This window comes from Oryx dammah, unplaced genomic scaffold (genome assembly GCF_014754425.2).
Source record: "Oryx dammah isolate SB20612 unplaced genomic scaffold, SCBI_Odam_1.1 HiC_scaffold_1, whole genome shotgun sequence".
Classification (NCBI taxonomy): domain Eukaryota; kingdom Metazoa; phylum Chordata; class Mammalia; order Artiodactyla; family Bovidae; genus Oryx; species Oryx dammah.
The window spans coordinates 35,779,484-35,800,751 of NW_024070185.1; the positions used below are offsets into that span (position 1 = coordinate 35,779,484).

Sequence of the window (21,268 nt, forward strand, 5' to 3'; positions counted from 1 at the left end):
TGCACGTTAGATCCTCAGAACTCATACTGTAATATGTATTTCTCTGTCTGGCTTATTGTACTTAGCACAATACCCTGCAGATTCATCCCTGTCATTGAAGATCTTGGCAGGATTTTCTCCTTTTGATGGCCAAATAATATCCCACTGTGTACATATGTATATGTGTATATATGTAATCACATTTTATTTGTCCATTCATCCAAAGGAAACTTTTAGGTTGCTTCCATGTGTTAGATATTGTGAGTATATTGCAGAGAACACAAGTATGCAGATATCTCTCTGAGATAGTGTTTTCGTTTCCTTTAGATATAAACCTAGGAGTGAGATTGCTGGGTTATATTGTAGTTTTATTTTTAATGTTTGGAGGAACCAAGAACTACTTTCTATAATAGCTGTGCCAATTTACATTCCCCTCAACCGTGTATAAGGTTTTCTTTTCCCTTTATCAGTTTTCTATTGGGAATAATCATATCAACCTCTGAGCAGTACTGTAATAAAATTATATAGAAACTGCTAAATCCTTTTAAGTCCTCAAAATTTTATGTTCTAGAAAGCCATATGATCACTTTCATATATCTTGCATCTATATAATTTGAACACTGAACTTTTCTTTTGAAGTTTTAGACTTTAATGTGCAATACTTAAGACTGCACATATAAATATATATAATGTATAATATATATTTCATAATATAATATTTAATGAAATACTTATATTTTGCTATATAAGTATTTAATGAGTGATTATATCTTAAGGGTTGGACTATAATATTTTTGTTTATTTTTCATATTGTATGTAATACATTGGCACTAAGTTGCTCGTTGAACATTTTGTGACTGGTTAATTTACTGGTACTTACACTTCATAAGATCATTTACTATTCCAATATATAGATCCCAGTGAAAAGGCATCTATGAAAATGTATACCATCAAAAATTATTATTAAATAATTTATAAATAAATTTAGATCGCAAAACCTCTTTTTTCCTTCCTTTCCCTCCACCTTTTAAATAGTTTAAAACTACTGTCAAATCCATAATGTCTTAAATCTCTGCTTTTTGTAATGCTAAAGATACGGTCTAGAAAGTCATTATTTTGTAACTAACATAGACTCTGTTTTTCCTCAGAAGATGTATGCAACCAGCCCTTACTCCGATCCTGTTGTGTCAATGGATTTGGACCCACAGCCAATCACAGATGAAGAAGAAGGCTTGATTTGGGTTGTAGGTCCTGTGCTCGCAGTGGTCTTTATCATCTGCATTGTCATAGCTATTCTTCTTTATAAAAGGTAGGTTTGCCTTACGCCTCTGTTGCAGTCTTGGGGGCTGCCTTGTTTTTAAAGACTTTATCATCCTTCCATGGTCATTATGTGGTTGATCTTGGTAAAAATATTTCCAGTAATCACTGGGGGGAGAAATGTATCCATTAGTGTTAGAATAAAATATAAAGACTGGGCTCATTCAGAGTGTGGTATAGACTCTGCTGCCCAGCAGGCATGGATCCAATCTCCATCTTCTGAGGTACTTACACAGTATGAGTTCTTTTCATGACGGTTGAGACGTTGTTACATTCCCAAGCAGATAATCGGAAGCAAATTAGATCACTAATTGCTCCATGTCAGCATGGATTCTGAAACACTATTAAACTTGCCCGAGTACTGAGATTTTTTTCTGTAGCTATTTCTCAAAATTTAGCAAAAGTAGCTAAACGTTGAAGAGCAAAGAAAGGAAAGAGAGGAAGGAGATGAACTTTTTCCCCTTTCCCATTTTTCTTCTAATGCTTATTCCGCATCTTCAGTATTGAATTCTCATCTGTGTCCAAGAGGAAATCCAAGGTATCATTTTCCTTCTTAGTGTCTTTGACCACGGGTGGGATGCAAATAATCCACACTAACCCATATTTTCTAATGTACTGTTTTGTCAGTCCTATATCTGTCTCCATTACATGTAAGATTTTGTCCCGTAGGTCACTGCTTAGTTGGATAGAAAACACAGTAATTATTTTTCCTCTAACTTCTTCCTGAACTAAAAAAATATGATATTCAAAATGACTGAATTACCTTCCTTTATATCAGTTCTTCTTCCAATCCAAATTTTATTTTCATGCACTTCAATCTATGTTCCTGTTTTCCTTTGTAGTGTGTCATCTTTTAGAATGCTACTGTGAAGTTACTCGCTTCCTTCTTCTGCAAGATAATTTTTCTCTTTGAGACCCGAGTTCGATTCCTGGATCAGGAAGATCCCCTGGAGAAGGAAACGGCAACCCACTCCAGTATTCTTGCCTGGAGAATGCCTATGGACACAGGAGTCTGGTGGGCTATAGTCCATGGGGTCGCGAGAGTTGGACATAACTTAGCGACTAAATCACCATCCATCACCATAACCTTGACCTTCAAAATTAGATGAGAGTGTCTTCATTTTGACTCTGGCTTACATGTTTAATCTGACAGTCTTATCTTCATCATTTCTTTTTCCTACTCCTGTAACTCCTTTCATTGGTTTACATTAATTATTCCTACCTGCATTCCTTTGTTCTCTGAATAGATCTTTTTTTTTTTTTTCCTTTACTTTTCAAGACACTGCTCCTTTGAATAAGTCTCTTCTAAGGCTGTTTTCCAATTCCATTCCAGGGCTGAGGAAAAAAAAAAAAACAAGTCAACTTGAAGAAGTTTATAATCCTAGTGCATTAAATTACCTATCCTCTTTCAGAATTACAAAGAATGAAGAAAAAATCATTATTTTTCCTAATCATTACGATTGCTCAATTGTCTACCCCCTACAATGGCTGCAAAAGCAAATGACTGAAGGCCAGAATATCTTAGTTGATGGTTTCAGTCTCCGCCTTCCAGTTTGTATCTAATCAGTGTGTATGGTAAGGAGCCTGTTGTTTTTGCTCACTTGTATCTTGTGTAAGAGCTAAGGCCTGAAAGCTCAAGGTTCTCACATGCTCCAGAACAGTAAAAGATCCTATGTGAGTCCAGGGGGGCAAGAGCTGGTACCCTTTGCTTCTTATGTACTGCACTTATTTCCAGAGGAGAATACAATAAGAAAAAAGTAAAAAATACATGTTTTACAGAAAACAACTCTATGTTGACATCCTGCTGTGGGGGGTCAGAGCAGAAAATTGCTTGTTGACAACTGCGTTTCTAGATCACATCACATGACATTTGTTATTACCCAGGATGAACAAGATGCTTACCTTTTTAAGTTGCATTTCATTAGGATCTATTTGGCTATCATTAAGGCATGCCACTTAATAGATATGTGCATGGCCTTGTAAACTAGTTATGTAAATATGGAGAAATAAGATTCTAACCTTGGTAATTAAGTTTTCTTTATCCACATGTGCTTGAAAAATAACAACTCAGTTATTTTAATTTTTCCTAATCCTACAGACATCATATTTAAAGATACTATGGCTATTTAAGTTGCATTTTAGTGTATGCATATGTGAGCATTGTCTAAAGCAATTGTTGGGAAATGCACACATCCTCAAATGCTAAGTATATTTAGCTAACCATCTGAAAGCCCATGAAGCATTTCTGAAATAGAAATGCTTGCTTCAGCAGTAAAGAACATTCCTGACTTGAAACTCAAGTAGACCCAACAATGTCCTTCCTGATTATCATGAAACAGTTCAAGAGGAAATCTTCTGTAAGCAATGAATAGTGTCTCTAATAGCTTGGAATCTGAGCAAAGAAAATTATATAACACTATACCTCTCTTTTTAGGTGCTTTTGAGTTTATACACAGGTCATTGGTAATCACTCAGAATTCATTATCATCATTACTATTCTTAAAGTATTTTACTTCCTGTATGCAAATAATACTTTAATAAGGGGGAATGAATATGTAATACTGTTAACTCCACAGTATCTTGATAATCCTGTTGGTAATATACACCTGTTTACAAGACTACCTTTGTTAGGAATAGGTCTATAGCTGTGGATGGTTTGTCCATATCAAAAAATAAATCTCACTGAGTTGGTTGAGGAGATTTACTTCTATTAATTATAGTAATATGGAATAGCAGTTATTTTAATTTTGCATTCTGTTCATTTGACTTTGTTTTAAATGTGCTAAAACCCATAATACATTGATAATCAATAACAAAACATATCACTGAGGCTTTGTAAGGGTCTTAAAGGGCCATCAGAATAGTATTAATGAAATGTTTGGTAGGTTTTGTTAATTTTCCTGCACTAAGATTTTTTTTTTTTTTTAATTCTGGACTGTATCTGTGATACATGTGCAATGATGTAACAGTTTAAACTTCAGAGAAAAGATGTAGCAAGGTTTAGAAAAAAAGTAAATATGGAAGCAGGAAACCTGAGTTCAAGTCCCAGCTTTGTAACTAGCTGGCTGTCGGGGATAGAAAGTCACGCTAACACTCCAGGCCCTGGTTTCTTCACTTACATTGTATTAGTTTTACCTTCAGCGCATGTGTACATTTTCTAAATGCCTCTGTGTTGCCCTTCATCTGTCTTCCCCTACATAGAAAAAAGAATTCATAAAGTAATTGAATGTTCTCTGATGTTTATCTACCCTGCACATCTGCTACATCTGTAAGACTTTTCAATCATTAGTTCTAAAACTGTTCAGGAATTATTTCTATAGAAACTATTCTTAAAATGTAAATCTATGAAAAGCATTTCAAAATGGATAAGTATTTGTTATATACTAGAAAGGGAAAGAAATGGATTAGGATGTTAGAAAGCACTAAGGCATGGTCTAGGCCAAATTCTCATTCTTGAATAGTAATAGTCTAATGTGAATGGACACTGTAGAGAGTAAATCATTTCCACCCCCACCTCTACATGTTCATGTGTGAAGACCATGAGGAAGAGATGACTAAGGTATAGACCTTTCCTATTTCTCCTTTTCCCAGACCCAACAGTGGCTCCCTGTGGACTCGACCTCTTTAATCTTCTTTTTTGAATCATCCCTACATGTATTTCCATGGTATCATCAAGGAAAAAAATAGAGTCCAGAATATTTTGAGATGCTATGAAGAAATAGGCATCCACACTGGGCTATGCCTTCTCACCTTTGAGGAGGTCCTTCCGAAAGCCTTTCTACTCATTCCACAGGCACTTGTCTTGACCCAGCAAACTCTCACTCACCCTTTAGACGTAAGCTAAGATCCACTTACTAAATGAAAGCCTTTCTGAGTGTCCACCTCATGTCCTCTTTTAGCAGTTAAGGCTGCCTTTGGGTCCCCTTCTCTCTGCTGCTAAAGCACTTTCTGCTTATCTTTATCATAGAACCTACTGCATTACTGCCATTGCCCATTTTCTTGGCTTTCTGCGCCCACTAAACTGTAGGTCAAGAACTCTGTCTTATTCCTCATGGTACTTCCTTGTGCCAAGGCGAGTGCATGGTGCAGAGGGCTACTGAATAATCTATAAGCGTCAAACAGTGATAGATAAACTTCCCTCCTATTTATTCCATCTCTCATTATCACCTTCATCTTGACTGGCGAGAGCTGTAATGAAATCCTTAGCCTGCAGTTTAAATTCCAAAAGATTTTAAACTTACAGATATTTGCACAAAATATGTACCCATGTGCAGTAAGGCTGACATTTCTGTGGCAGAGGAATGAAGTGGAGAGTACGCACTGGTTCATTCTAGTATTCAACAGCCTTTCCATATACAAAACTGGCAGTTCACAAAGTATTTCACTCTGTCAGAGAAATAGGTTTTCTTACAACGGATTCACTGATGACTTCACTGATTAAAAATAAGCCAAGTTAGGAACACTTGTAGGATTTTTAAAAACTTGGCGTAACTAACTAAATCACTTTAAGAATCAAAAGAACCTGTGTGTCTGATATCATTTCATTATTCACTTTGTGTGTGTGTGTGTGTTTGTACAGTTTAAATGTGGACTTTGTACTTTTCAAAAGCTATGGACTGGATTACCTTAAGGGAAGGTATTGTAGCAATATGGGTGTATAGTTCGTTGGCAATGAGGTAGACCTGGTACCTTTGTTTCTTGCAATTGAGAACTCACAAAATATTTTGTAGTTTGCCGCAACATGAAGACTATTTAGATGAATTCTTTTTTAGGTGAAGGTTATACTTTCTGCATAAAGAACATGGTTAAACAGTCCACATTATCACAGGTGAAAGTGCCAATGAGAGTGAGCTGGAAGTGTTCACATACAGTAGTGCCTCTGTGACTAGGAAAAAATGGGTCATGTCAGTGGCGGGTAATAAATTGCTTTTTCTGGATTAGCACAGCTATGTAGATGGGTTATGCTCTGTAGATACAATGATGAGTATTATATTTTCCAAAACTGAAAATGTATTTAAGCTTTTACTGGGAAAAAAAAGATTTATAATCACCTTACTTGCCAAAATGTGTTTGAAGAACTCATCTCTGCCACTTCATTACCTTGTGGTATATTATACAATTGTGCAAATTTTTTGCAGGTCAGTGCAATTTGCAGGTATTTTAAAGGAACAATGTACCTCTTAACAGAAGACTGTTTTTAATGAACTAAATTTCTTATATGGGATAATGTTATTTTCCCATTAAGTACATTAGTTGTTGTCTCATGGCATGTTTTTTAAAAATCAAATAATATCTCCACCACCAAACTCTTCCTAGGATATAATTAATTGTGGCAGCATTTTGTAGGTTGATGAATAAAAGTGAATCTGACATTAATACACACACAAATGCTTTGCTTAGCCATGTACTCGCATGTCCTGCATTTGCTTCATGATTAGAGGCCTTGAAATATTTTGATATGCTATCATTTTCTAATGTGTGTCAGTGTATGTCCCTAATTATGAGCTGTTAAATCTTGGTTGTCATGGTTACTCTTGTTACCATTGGCCAACTAACATTTAGCCTCTCTTTTTCTTTTTTGCTGCATTAAAATGGAGCAGTAAACCTGACAGGTGAGGAATAGAGAACAAACCCCTTTAATGCTCAGTACAAAAAAAAAGAAAAAGGGAGACTTTGGAGGTATTGAGGGGGTAATGGTGGAGGCTGGATATAAAAGATGAAACTGGCAAAGGGAACATGGACAAAGCCTAGGTATAAAAAGTAATTTTGATATTAAAATGATTCAGGAAGAAGTAGTTTTATCTATATATGATGATAAAATAGATTATTTAAAGGTAGATTTAGAAGGCAGTAAAACTTGTCTCTGAGTTTTGTTTGTAGTCAAGGTTAAATGAGCATTTGTACGTGTTAATGTGAATCATTTTCGTTTTGTTTTGTTTGTTTTTACTGAAAGTATGATCTCAAGACCCTTTGTACAGGAATACTAACATTTTTATACCCTGCTAATATTGATGGCAGTACTTTAGCAAAAATTTTTATTTAATTCCAAATTATTTTCCCTGTCCTCCAGCCTTGAAGAATAATAGCAATAATAATCATTCCCATGTTGCTTGCTTATTTACTGATCAGTCCAAGCTAACCTTTCAGCTTTCTAACACACACACACACCTATATATGAATTCCTGATTAAAATTAAGCAAAGGATCTCAATGCCCATCTAACCTGCCTCCCTTCCAGTGTTGTCTCCATAGAGAACCACTGGAATACAAGTAGCAAGAGCATCAGCATCACCTAGGAACCTGATAGAAACACAAATTGTTGATCCCACTGACCTCAGACCAGTTTCTGACCTCAGAAACTCTGGGGAGTTGGTCCAGCAGCCTGCAGTTTGACAAGCCCTCTTAGGTGACTCTGATGCATACCAGAGAATCACCGCTACATTATTTTCCTTAAAACCACGTAACACTGGTCAACAAGCTGTGTTACACTTTCACCGACAGCAAACTTTGAGTACCTCAGAGAAGCTATGCCTGTCATTAATCCAGCAGAAAAACACATGCAAAATAGTTTTTTTAAGGCAAAAGTCAAAACACTTTGAATCCATTTAATATGCTCAGAGATCTACCTCTCACTATAAAACTGTCCACATTTCACAATTTCATCAATACCGTCTTGTTCTATCAAGAGAGTTGGACCAAAACTTAACATCTAACCCTCCTCCCCTGTTTTATAAGTGAAGAAATTAAGTAAGTCAGGTTTGTAGTTGACTTACCCGAGGAGATACAGACCAGTAGTGGCAAAGTTGGGCTTCTGTTCTTCTTGATGACGTCAGAATCGTTGTGAAATGATTTCTTTGAAATCTCTATTAATAGTAAATAAATACATTTCTTCCAAAAGCCTGTAGGTATATGTCTGAATATTTTTGTTCCAAATACAATAGATATGATCTTCCACACAGTGTCCCTGCGTTTTTGCTCCCCACTTTCCATGTAGATCAGGTGAGACTAGATGAAAATAAAACCCCACGGAGACCATTGAGCAGCGGTTTTGTTGTACATTATTCACAACCCAAATAAACACATACTTTTATACAATTAGCATTTTCTGCCGTATCTGAAACGTTATGTACTTTTGTATTTTCACACAGATAGCGCTTGCCCATGTTAGATACTCCTCACTGTGAGAAATAAACTTACCCTAGGAATTCATAATTCTGATAGAAAAAATAGCAAGGCAATATTCAGAATCTGTTTCTAGTCACTATTTGTTATTTTTTTCTAGTTGAGAATAATGAGATCTCCGAAAACTTAGCAGAAAAAAAGAAATGTCACTCTTATATGTTCATACTGGGCTTGAGTTAGACCCTTATATGCCATTTAATACTTTGTAACAGTAAATTTCATTTTTAAAAACGATCGTTGTTTCTGATGATGATCAAACTCTTCATCCTGCAAATCTTCCCTAGAAATTCTTTGTGAGAAAACTCACATTTTAACACATTTCTGTTTAGAAACCATGTGGTAAAGTGTGGGCAGTCAGAATTACCCGTGTGGTGATCATCACTACTAAATGAAGCAGAATGAAATTTAAACAGCTGATTTTCCTAGCTGGCTAGGAGTTTTGGAAACTGGTTTCTTAGAGATTATCTTATTTCGACAGATTGAGGGACAAGTTAGTTATTAAATGTCAGGACACCCCTCCCACTTATTACAAGAGTGACTTGTCATTTTAGTCTCATGATATGGGTTTCTCAAGACTCACTGGGCAACCAGATAGGATTTTAGCTTTCCTGTTACCAAAGAAATTGACTAAATGTCTTTACAGAGTGTTCTTTTTTCTCCCTCTGCCTCACTGCCACTCAATCTTGTCCTTAGTGCAACAGAAGATAAGGAGGATGTCCCCCAATACCTGTAATAGTCAGTGTCTTGCCCAGATATTTCTTCATGTGGCTTCCATAATACTGCAAGAATGACTGTAGAGCAATTCTGAAAAGGGATACAAAACCAGATTTTAGGCATCGGTTCGGGCACATAAGTGGAAAAACAAAAAAAAAAAGTGCCAGACTGTGAAAAGATCAAAACCTGAGAAGGGCTACTGGGATTACTTGGAAAAGACCAACCATATGTTTTTCACACTTGAGATTGATTGACTGGCCAAACTTGGTGGTGTTTTGTTAACCAATTTATCTTCTATAGTAAAGCATGTCTCTGTATCATGAGGCTAATACCCACAGCATAAACACAGTCACATTTTCTACTCTGCAAGTGGTTGTCCTCTCCTTCTTTCACATGGTCTTCTTAGCCCCTTTTTCTCTTCATTCTCATCTATCTCTCACCAGCTCTCCATCTCTTCCTTTTCTTTCCTTCTCATTTTCCACTCCATATAACTGGAGCTGCCAGTTCCTCTGACACGCCTCCAATTCACTGCTTTCCCCTAACTGGTAGTATATTTGGCAGTATGCTGTGTCCTAAGGCTATACTTGAGAATTTTAGGTAGAAACAGTAAATCCTGAGACAGGTTAATCCAAGGTTCTGAGAGAACAACGTGTCTAACAGGACTCACCCCTCCCCCCCAAAATTCACCGCACTGAGAACGTTTTGCCAAAGGCACTGCACTTGATCAAATCAAGTATACTTTCCCTTCGCATCAATCTCCCCTTCATCCTCTGGTTGGTTTCATTCTATACAGATGAGCAGAGATGGGAAGGAGGGCTATTTAACAGGAGCCCTCTGGCTAACCATGGAACAACCTAGGTGGCACTGAATGAGAGCCCATTGCCACAGCAACACTAATGAGCTGTACCACAGTCATATCAAAAAGGGACAGAGAGAGTTCCTACACACTGCTGCACCCTCCTCCCAGATAAGAATGTCTTTGCTCTGAGCAGGGTGAGAGGCTATGATTATGACTCCAGCCTGGAGATTGCTGGAATCTGTATTGGGAAGAAACCACTGTTTGAAAAGTTCTCCCTTAGTTAAGTGAGTTTCTAATCTAATTCAACCTTAAGGAAAATATTTAGGTACCACTCTGTGATTATTTGTCTGGAAAAAAACATGGATAAAGCAATCTTATGAAAAACCCGACATTTATTGCATAGACATTTTTAAAAATTACATCATGACACCTTAAGCAAAGATACTTGCCTTGACACCATAAACAGGCAACATGGCTTTTTCCTGGGAATTTAAAAGAGAAAAAGGATGTTGGTTTGGTGTGGTCCTGATTCTCCTTCCAGGTATTAGGGTAACTTGAACTCTTAGAAATACACTTACTGTATTTATCTGGTTATGGGAAAATCCAATGCAGGTCCACTTTATAGTCACCGGTCATGAATCCTGCAGGAAAAAGGAGGGGGGCAGGTTTAGCTGTTTAGCTTGAGGCCAAGTAGTTTCTGAGTTTATTTCCATGGTAACTACAATCATAGTATTGGTTATTAGGGTCACTCTATCCTTTTCCTCCCAAAGAGAACTAGTGGACAAGGAAGAAAAGCTGAACAAGTTTCCAAACGTATCTCACCAGCACCTCCTTATAAAGGCAGAGTCTCTGAATTATTTAATTCTAGAGCTAAAGGAGGACTTAGAGATCATCCACTTAAGATTTTCAGATGTGAGGAAATACTGTAGGCCAGGAGAGAAAAAAGTTAGCTTAACAAAGTCAGAAAGGTCAGAAAGTTTTCAAACTACAAATGGGGACGGGGGTGGGGGGAGCAGGGGGGGCAAAGGTTGGGTAGCAACTCATGCATAATTGTTTGCTTTTCTAAATTGGTTTCAGGTTTTTTTGGTTGTTTTATTCTTAAATCTTTATTTTCTCCCTATAGGAAGAGGGCAGAATCTGACTCTAGAAAGAGCAGCATACCAAACAGTAAGGAGGTCCCTTCACACCATCCAACAGACCCAGTAGAACTGAGGCGCCTTAATTTCCAAACACCAGGTAAGAAGCACAATTCATCTTGTCCAGAACACAGTGTTTCCTGAAAGTTTTATAGCCCCAATGACATCGCCATGAGAGGTGACTATATCACTTTATTTCAAACAGTTGTTTATCTTCCTTCTTTATTATTACTGAGACTCAGCAAAACATATGTCTTGAAAGGAAATTATATTCTTTGTGAAAATCTGAGGTGGGGTAGAAAAAGGAAAAAAACAATAATTTCCCTTCAAATTTTGGAAAACCTAAAGTCTTAAAAATATTTGCCATTTTTATGAGCTTATTATTAGCACAGTTGATTATTTTCAGTGACACCTATCCGGAAAGAATCCAGTTTCTTATCTTATAAAGTGAATGAGTGGATGGATGGAATGTTACCTCATTCGTCTCATTGGGAAACAATACATTTTTTAAAATCTATTTCTCTATTAATTTGTGTCTGTGTTATTCTGAAAGAAAGGGGAGGGGAAGAGAAAAACAAGGGAAAAAAATTTGTATGTTACCTTTACTAAATTTCAGTAACCAGTTTAGGTTTCTTGCTGAGGAGATGCTCAGAGTGATTGAGGATAAGAAATCTATGCTTGTTTCTTAAAGAACATTAAGTGCTTCAACAGAGGAAAAATATTCCTGCTGAGGTGTGCTTTGTTCAGCATTGTTAATGCAAGGCTAACTCCATGTTGCCTTTTTTCACCTAAATCTTATTTATGCCAAAATGATGAATGGTAGAGAGAGCTAAACTATACAACTGAGTAGCATTGTCTCAGTACCTAATGAAAATGAAATAAATTAGAGAGCTGATCTAAGAAGTCCATTTGATGACAATTTGATGGTAGTATTGTATGCCAAACTGTTTGAAAGTTTTCTGTGTCAAATGGATATTCTACTCATTATGGTATACCACAGATTTACTAAACTACACATTTTCAGTGAATTGCTTGGAATTGAAAGGACACAGTTTACTGTATTTAGCATATGTGTTATTTTACATGTAGATATGCCGTAGTAACTAGTAACTATCCAGTTAAAAGAAATGCCTGGAATTTTAAATGTGGCTCTACCAATCACCATAGATGTGGGCTTTTAAAAAAAATTTTCTATCTCAAATGAGGTTTATTCTTTAAAAAGCAAAGATATACCTTCGTCAGCATGAAAGTTAAAAGAAATTTTCCATGTAACTAAATTTCTCCTGATGGTCATTTATTTAAGAGGCTTAGTATAAAGGCAGGGTTAGCAGCAAAACAGAGCCAGTGGGAGTGCTATCCCTCATCACCCCAGCACCGAGAGTGACACCTGAATGGCCACAGTGCAGAAAGGGTTACTAGCAGAGTGCTGGTGGCTACAAGGGCAATACCAGTGCCTTCCACCAACATAGCTCCATATTCAAGAATGCTAATAAGAATCTAATTTCCCCAATGTATGTGGGAATAATAGATCCCTTTTTAGAGTAGAACATACTAAGTTCATGTAAGTCACTAGAAAGAATGAAGGGGTACAATTGAAGTGAAATTGCTTTTATCAACAACAGCTTTAACAAAATAAAATGGGGACTTAGTCATGTCCAACTCTTTACAGCCCCATGGACTGTAGCCCATCAGGCTCCTCTGTCCATGGAATTCTCCAGGCAAGAATACTGGAGTGGGCAGCCATTCCTTCTCCAAGAGATCTTCCTGACCCAGGGATCAAACCTGCGTCTCCTGCATTGCAGGCAGATTCTGTACCATTTGAGCCGCCAGAAGATATCATTTGACTAAGATTAAACTTACCTCAAATGGATAGTGGAGTAAAGTGGGCAAACAGTAAAAAGGAGAGAGGTGGTTTAAGAGGAATAGAATAAAACAGGAGAAATTGTCCCAAGATCCTAGCACGTGTATTCATCAAGGCAGCGCTACGCTGTCACCGCCTGCTCAGTTAAGCAGTCTAGTTAAGTCTTGGTTTGCTGAAATAATGTGTGTGCCTCCCAAGCTCTAGGATGTGGCCTGCTGTCCTGAAAATCTGACCAGTTAAAGAAAATAGACTCACGTGTTAATGTGAAATTCGTAGAGAATGTTTCCGTTTGCTTCAGCCAGTGTGGATTCTAGCCAGTGGCTATGAATTTAATTACTTGCTGATAGGATAAGAGCAGAAGTTGGGATTGTTAACCAAGTAGCTTTATTGTGCTAATCCTCCCTGATTTGTACATAATCAAGGGCTTTGCTGGATGATCAAATAAAATGATTCTTTTATTCTAAAACACTTTTCTTAGGTATTGCACAGGAAGCAATTTTAATTTTTACTTATATTTTTGGATTTTAAACCATTTACGCTTCAGTTTCTGAAATGTGCTTTTATATACATCATACCTTTGTGTATATAGTTATGTACAACTATTATATAATATGACCATGTTACTTAATGGTATACATAAGTAGAGACTTAACAATCCATGATTTTCAATGAAATCAGAAACTTGTGATTTATGTAACCAGCCCCTAGCACAGAATTTGATCTTGAAAGCAAATTGATTTCTACTTCTGATGAGTCTGTTGTGGATGATAAAATGTCAAACTAACATTATCATTTGAAATTCAGTAGATCTTTCAGAAGGTAAAGGAAGCTTATTGCTTAGTTCACTGATTCTTAATTCTACTTTCCTTTAAAAAAAATCATCTTGTAAATTAAAAATCTATTTACATTTTGAGTTACTTATTTTTGTTGGAGCATCTGGGTTTAAAGAGCCAGATCTTTTTTCCCAAATTCTGCTTCATATTCAAAAGATATTGAAACATACATACAAAATTTCATATAGATACAGTATTTGGCATTAAGTACTTCAAAGAATTATTTCCCTAATTGTAGTACCACAAACACATATGTCTCTGGGTCTGGGAAGGAAAAAGGGTCAGAATTTTGTCTCTAGGCAGTCAGTTGGACACAAAGTGAAAACAGAGAAATCTGTTCTTCTCATGATACTGTCTCTGTGAAGTTGTGGGATGTGGAGAGGAACTTTGCTTTAAGCATACTTGCCAAATTTGGGGTGATAATCAGGTCCTTCTGTTTGTTAAACACTGTATTCAAGCATCTAGACGGGATTAGAAATGCTCGCCCTTTGCAAATTAAGAGCAGGTACCTCTGCTTGTAGGTATTTTCCACAAATATATTTATCTGTCTGTTAAGGATTTCAGATGGCAGTATGCAGCCAGGTTATAATTGTGAGAACCTGAACTGCCTAATCTCTTAAGAGACTATGGTTTACAACAATGACATCACTTAATGGTCTGCAGGGACAGTCAGAACTGGTGTGGAATATGTCAATTGAAGGGATCATTGAGCTAAGGTGAGACTTACAACCTCAAGTGGATAAAGGAATAAAATGGACACAATGAGTAAGTGAGGGAAGAGATGTAGTAGAAGAATGTTCTAGAATTAGTAACTAGTCATCAATTTTTATAAATCTTTAAGATGTGTGAAGGAAGGGAAGGTAATACTCACTTATAAAAGATGCTTTTAATGAAACCCCTCTTTAAGCCTTACACATCTCTGTGGACAGTGGTAACTGGATATGTGTTAGGACGGCTGATAGATGAGTTACATGTTAAACAAAAGTGAACTACTTTTTTGGTGGGAAGAAAGCTTTTCTTATAAAAAAAAAATTCCAAGTTACTTTATAATCGGCCCATCAATATTTCTTATTTATAAAAGTAGCACATGTTTACTGAAGAAATTTTTTTTTTAATAGAAAGTAAGCTTAACAATGGGAGAAGGCCATGACACCCCACTCCAGCACTCTTGCCTGGGAAATCCCATGGGCGGAGGAGCCTGGTAGGCTGCAGTCCATGGGGTCTCGAAGAGTTGGACATGACTGAACGACTTCACTTTCACTTTTCACTTTCATGCATTGGAGCAGGAAATGGCAACCCACTCCAGTGTTCTTGCCTGGAGAATCCCAAAGACGGGGGAGCCTGGTGGGCTGCCGTAGTTGTGCAGTGTATTATTTAAATTTTGTGTGTGATCTTTCTAAGTTGTAAAAGGCAAAAAAAAATACTTTTGGAAAAGAAAAATTACTCTTTATCTCACTTTTTCTTCTTTTGACATATTTAAAATAAAATGTAAATGATTTCCTATACTCTCAATTTTACTCTGCAGAAATATCTACCATAAGGAGTTTCATGCATATATTTCCAGAATTTTTTGTGTATACAGGTCTTTAAATGATAATATATATAGCAGGTATATAGTTACAGATGCATTTACATGAAATTTCCTATTTTAATATTTAACTACATTTTCCAAGCTAATACATGAAGTTTTATCTCCTTTAACAGCTGATGGCATTGATGATATTCTGTTCAACAGATGTCACAAAATATATCATCTGAGTCCTTATTAATGGAGGCTAACTCATTTCCTGCATTTTGCGCTTACAAAACATACTATACTGAGCAGTGCTGAGCCCAGACCTTTTCACATTGCTGTTATTTCTGAATGATGGACGCCTGGGAGTGTGATGGCTGAGCCCTAGGGCAGGCACATTTTACTTTACCATTTTGATAGAGATCGTCAGTGATGGATATTTTTGAAATACTGTAAAAAGCCTTACCTACTGAGTAGCCCATCTGGGAGGTGGCCTCTAGAATTGGACACAATGACTAAAATATAATATTGTCAAAAGATGGTGATTTCTAAGAAAACCAAAACATTACTGGTATGTGGTCCTATTTCTGTTTTTTCCAACACAGCAAATTTAGAAGTTCAGCATCTTAAAAAAATAAGCTTTCTTTCTAGCATTAAAAACAAATGTAAAGGAACATGTTACTAATACCATCATGTGGCATGCTAGCCAGCATCTTTCTTTGTGCCTGCAGACTTCTCCCTCAGACCAATCCACTTTGCTCTGAATTGTTTAGATTTTTTATTTTTTTCCTAAAAAAATTTTTTCTTCCAGTATCTGTACCCCTTACTTAGAATCCTCTCTCCCCCTACTCCCAATTTTTATTTTTTTTTCCACACAAAAACAAAACTCTAGACTTTGTACTTGCACCTTTTAGGAAAAGAGATTTAAAAATTGATCAGATGGTACAATGTAAAAACCTCATTTTCATTCCATGAATGACCTTAATATGTTTTGCCCTAAAGCATACATGGACGGTAGATGATTGATGGGCTGTGAAAAACAAAAACAAACTCATAAAATGTTAACGTATCAGAAATAGCAGTATCAGCAACAGAAACATCTGCATAGCAACTGAATGATTTTGAAAGCTCTTGAGGCATTTCTTCTGATGCACTAGTAGTATTAACTGGATCAGTGCTAAAAAAAAATCAATTTTTGTACGTATCTCCTTATATTTTATTTTGTATTGTAGGAAACGTAGGCATATACCTAAATGAATAATACTAGATATACTCTTTTTGTATTTCAGAAACATTGGTTCTTTGCATCTAAATGCTAAATTTCTGATATAAAGGAACACGGTTTGATCAAATCCTGCATTTTGAGAAATCCTACATAAAAATGAATTTTATGTCATTTAGTGCTTACCTGAAAAAGCACTCTTGGCGTACCTTTCCCTTAATGATGATCCTAGTCATGGATTAAGTCAAAATGTCATTGTCGTACTAAGAAGCAATTACACCTTACAAATCAATGTTCTCTTTTGTCTTTAATTCACCATTCATTTGTGAGGCAAATTGTAAACATAGAGTATAGTTATTGAAGTTATGCTAAGTAGTTCATAAATGATGTGAAAAGCTGTCAAATATTTTGTAAACTAAGTTGCTATGATTTATTAAGTCAGGTAGGTATAATTCTGATTTGATGAACAAAATAACATTTCTCTGTTCCATGGCCACGACCTGTTCTTCAGTCTTTATCACTATATGTTAAGGAAAACCATGAAGACAGTGTTACTACATTATCACACATGAATATTAACAGCAAAGTCATCTAAGAGATGTTCCACCACTATCAGTGACCCCAAAACCTCCAGTTAACAAAGTTGTTATGAGGTTTTAAAGTATCTACTGGCATTTAATGCAGTGTTTAAAAAATAAGGCAAGTATTTGATAAACATTTCTCTATATATAAAAAATTCATTTGAAACTTAATATTGGTTAGAGAGTACTGGCCTCATAAAATAGAACATTTGAAAAGCAAAAACATGATATTTCGGGGGGGGGTTGAAAACGTGTGCTGTATAGCACTACAGTTTTTAACATGAACTAAATGTATACATGTAAAATATTTTCACCGAAGTTCACAATGTCTTGGAAAGACATAACAAAAAATACAGGTGTGTGTATGAGTGTCCTTTACTTGTTCCCCACCACCAACACAAACATACCTTCTAAATGAAGCTAATACATGATTTTAGTGTGACCTTGGTCTGGCCTCTGTTCTACTGGGCCATGAGCTTCAAGAGACCCTGTGCAGAGAGGTGACGGGCCTGAGGCCAGCATCTTAACTCAGGTAGTCCTGAGGCCCATCAGGGTTTAGCTGCTGACCAGCTGGGTTATTAGGCAAGCCACTTTCCCTGTCTGAGCTTCTGGTTTCCTCAGATGTAACTCAGGATAATCTGGTAAAGATATACCAAAATAAGGCATACTAAGCACCTGGTACATAGTAAGAGGTAATTCCTTTAGATTTAACGTTCAGTTCACATTTATTGGGCTTCCCTGGTGTCTCAGAGGTTAAAGCGTCTGCCTGCAATGCGGGAGACCTGGGTTCGATCCCTGGGTTGGGAGGATCCCCTGGAGAAGGAAATGGCAATCCACTCCAGTATTCTTGCCTGGAGAACCCCATGGACGGAGGAGCCTGGTGGGCTGCAGTCCACGGGGTCGCAAAGATTCAGACACGACTGAGCGACTTCACTTGCACTTTCTCAAACTGAGAATAGTTTATGATGCCATGTCACTGCATGAACACTCCAGTTTCACAACTCCATATTTATGTGACACCACTCTCCCAGAGATGTTCAATGATTTAAGAGATAGCATTGCATAATGAGAGGTTCCCTGAATGAGAACTGGTAAGGTGTGCCATAGTCTACTGATAATGATGGCCTTGATCAAGTCCTTCTGCTCCTCTGAGCTCCATTTGCCTTCCTAATGGACTTAACTGGAGAGGAGCGGGCATAGAGGGTGAGCCATGGGGGAAGTACACATTGCCCAGCCCCACACACAGTACGCAGAGGCTCTCCTAGTGACACAAATATGCTGCCTCTCACTTTCAGCATTCTTAGATTTTAATTCACACACCAAAGGAACATTCCGCTCTTCTAAAACAGAGGTCACTGTTAGCCAAACGTGGCCTCCAAAGGTCTTTTCTTTGACCCCCACTGGATTTCAACAAGATTTTTAATCAATAGTGGAAATGGAGGGAAGCAACATAATTGTCTGGGTTTTCAGTTGCTACTGAAAGCCTGAGAAGCCTCACCCTCTTGGCTCTGTAGTACCACTTGGAAGATATCTGCTAGAGCTTTCCAACCTAGAAGCTCTCCACAGTCTATAGCAGCCCTGAGGATAATCCTGACACTGAAAGAGAACATCAGCTGCCATTCATCACAAGTATATATATTTTTTTAAATAGGGAAATATTTCTCTTTCCTGAGACTTCATATTGAAAGTAGAGAAATGAAAACCAGTCCTAGGCGATTCCTAGTTGCACAAAAATGGGGAGGAGTACATTTTTTGTGAGTGTTTACTATTCAGTATCTGTTTACACTTTTACTTCTTTTCCTATCTGACTTGGGCCCTTTAGCACTGGAAACTTTGCCCCCTGCTTTAGACAATCATAACCTCAATTCCAGAAATAAAACAGTAGAAGAATGCCAAAATCACGTATGATTTTGTTACTTACTATGGGCTAAATAATAATGGGCTAAAATATACAAATCACTTAACTTTCCTAGTCTTCAGAACTCTTTTATAAAATGAAAATGCTGGACTAAGTAATGTCTAAGGCATCATTAAAGTTTTACATCTTATAAGGAAGCCATTACACAGTTACTATCAAAAAAAAAAAAAAAAAAGTAGCCATCCTGTTTTCCCTCCAACCTAAGGCAGATTTCATTGACTACATCTGTCATTTTTCATGTTGACAGTGTGCACTGTTGATATCATAACTCCATAATGAAAGCTCTGCTCTGATGCAATGGGTGCCTTCCTTTAAAATGCGCTTTATGTTATGCATTTGTAGCTTTGAACTGATGAGGTCGAGACCCTAGCAAGTCCTCATCAGCTGTGAGCTGCACTTCAAGTTCTTTGCTGCTAATAATAGCTAAAGCACGAAAGCTTCCTAATCGAGTCTTAGAGCAGATTCAAGGGTATCACCAGGAGAAAGCTGATCTCATTCCTATATACTCTAATATGATTTTTGAATGAAAAAAGTTACAGCACTCCCCCCCAAAAAATCCCCAAAGGACTGAAAGGTATTACTGGGGAATTCTAAAAATGTCAATGTCTGGCTCCCATACCCAGATATTCTGAGTTAATTGGTCAGGTGTGCAACCTGGAAAGAAGGGATTTTAAAGCACCTCAAAAGATGCTACTGTGAAAACACTGTTCTAATAAAAACATTTGTTCCCAGACTGTGAGCAGTGACCAGGTTGCCAAACAAAAGAGTGAAAAAATATTTTGGTGAGGTCAAATTCATAATTTTCTTAGTGTCTCCTGTTTCATTCAGATTCTAACATACTTGATTATATCCTGTAAACTTTATTTCCACATTGGACAATGGAGAAGTTTAGGGAGAATTATATAATAGCATTTTGCAACAGATCCTTGGTGATTATTTTCTGAAATGAGCTAAAGAGTTTCATGTTAAATAATAAATGCTGGAGAGGGTGTGGAGAAAAGGGAACCCTCCTACTCTTGGTGGGAAAGTAAATCAGTGCACTATGGCAAACGGTATGGAGGTTCCTTAAGAAAAAGCTGAAGATATAGCCAGAGAAAACTAATTCGAAAAGACACATGCACCCTCAATGTTCATAACGGCACTATTTACAATAGCCAAGACACGGAAGCAATCTAAAATGCTCATTGACAGATTAATGGATAAAGAAGATGGTGTGTGTGTGTGTGTGTGTGTGTGTGTGTGTGTGTGTGTGTTTGTATACTTACACACACACATACACACTGGAGTATCTTACTCAGCCATGGAAACGAATGAAATACTATTTGCAGCAACATGGATGCACCTAGAGATTATCATATTGTACTAAGTGATGTCAGACAAAGACAAATAACATATCACTTATGTGTCAAATCTAAAGTATACAAATAGACTTATTTACAAAACAGAAACAGCTTCACAGATATAAAAAGCAAACTTATAGTTACCAAAGAGGAGAGGATGGGGGGAGGAGTAAATTAGGAGTTTCAGTTCAGTTCAGTCGCTCAGTCGTGTCCGGCTCTTTGCAACCCCATGAACTGCAGCAAATACAAACTTGCTCGGTCGTGCCCCACTCTTTGTCACCCCATCCAGCTCCTCTGTGCATGGAATTCTCCAGGCAAGAACACTGGAGTGGGTAGCCATTCACTTCTCCAGGGGCTCTTTCCAATCTACGATTGAACGTGGATCTCCAGCATTGCAGACAGAGTATTTTACCAACTGAGCCACCAGGGAAGCCTAACATGCAAGTTTCTAGTCTATAGCACAGGGAACAATATTCAATATATTGTAATAAACAATAAGTGGGAAAAAGTGTAAAAAAGTATATATATACATGTATAACTGAATCGTTTTGTTGTATACCAGAAACTAACAGAACACTGTAAATCAACTACACTTTAATTTAAAAAATAATAATGAAAATAAATGAGTTTCATGTTAGAGGAGTTTCATCCCAGATCTATTCTTTAGCATAATTTTTATGTTGACATTTACTTATTTTGAATACATATATGATATGCATATATATACATCATATATTCTTATGATTGATATAAGGTAATTTGGCTAGCTAAAAAAATGTGTTAAACTTCATTCAAAAAATTGACAATTCAATGGCATAAGTTTCTATTTTGTAGACTATAAATGTTCCTCACCCCTCAAAGAAAAGATACAGTT

General features: G+C 36.9%; 1 protein-coding gene across 1 annotated transcript in view; it reads left to right on the forward strand.

Moving 5' to 3' along the window:
* Nucleotides 1–21,268, forward strand: part of LOC120863868 (receptor-type tyrosine-protein phosphatase delta-like) — a 561,974-nt gene that overhangs the window by 413,472 nt on the left and 127,234 nt on the right. Inside the window, exons 22-23 of the mRNA XM_040240488.1 lie at nt 1,128–1,288; nt 11,114–11,226. Of these exons, the coding sequence (XP_040096422.1) occupies nt 1,128–1,288; nt 11,114–11,226 (274 nt within the window). The remainder of the gene's footprint in view (nt 1–1,127; nt 1,289–11,113; nt 11,227–21,268) is intronic.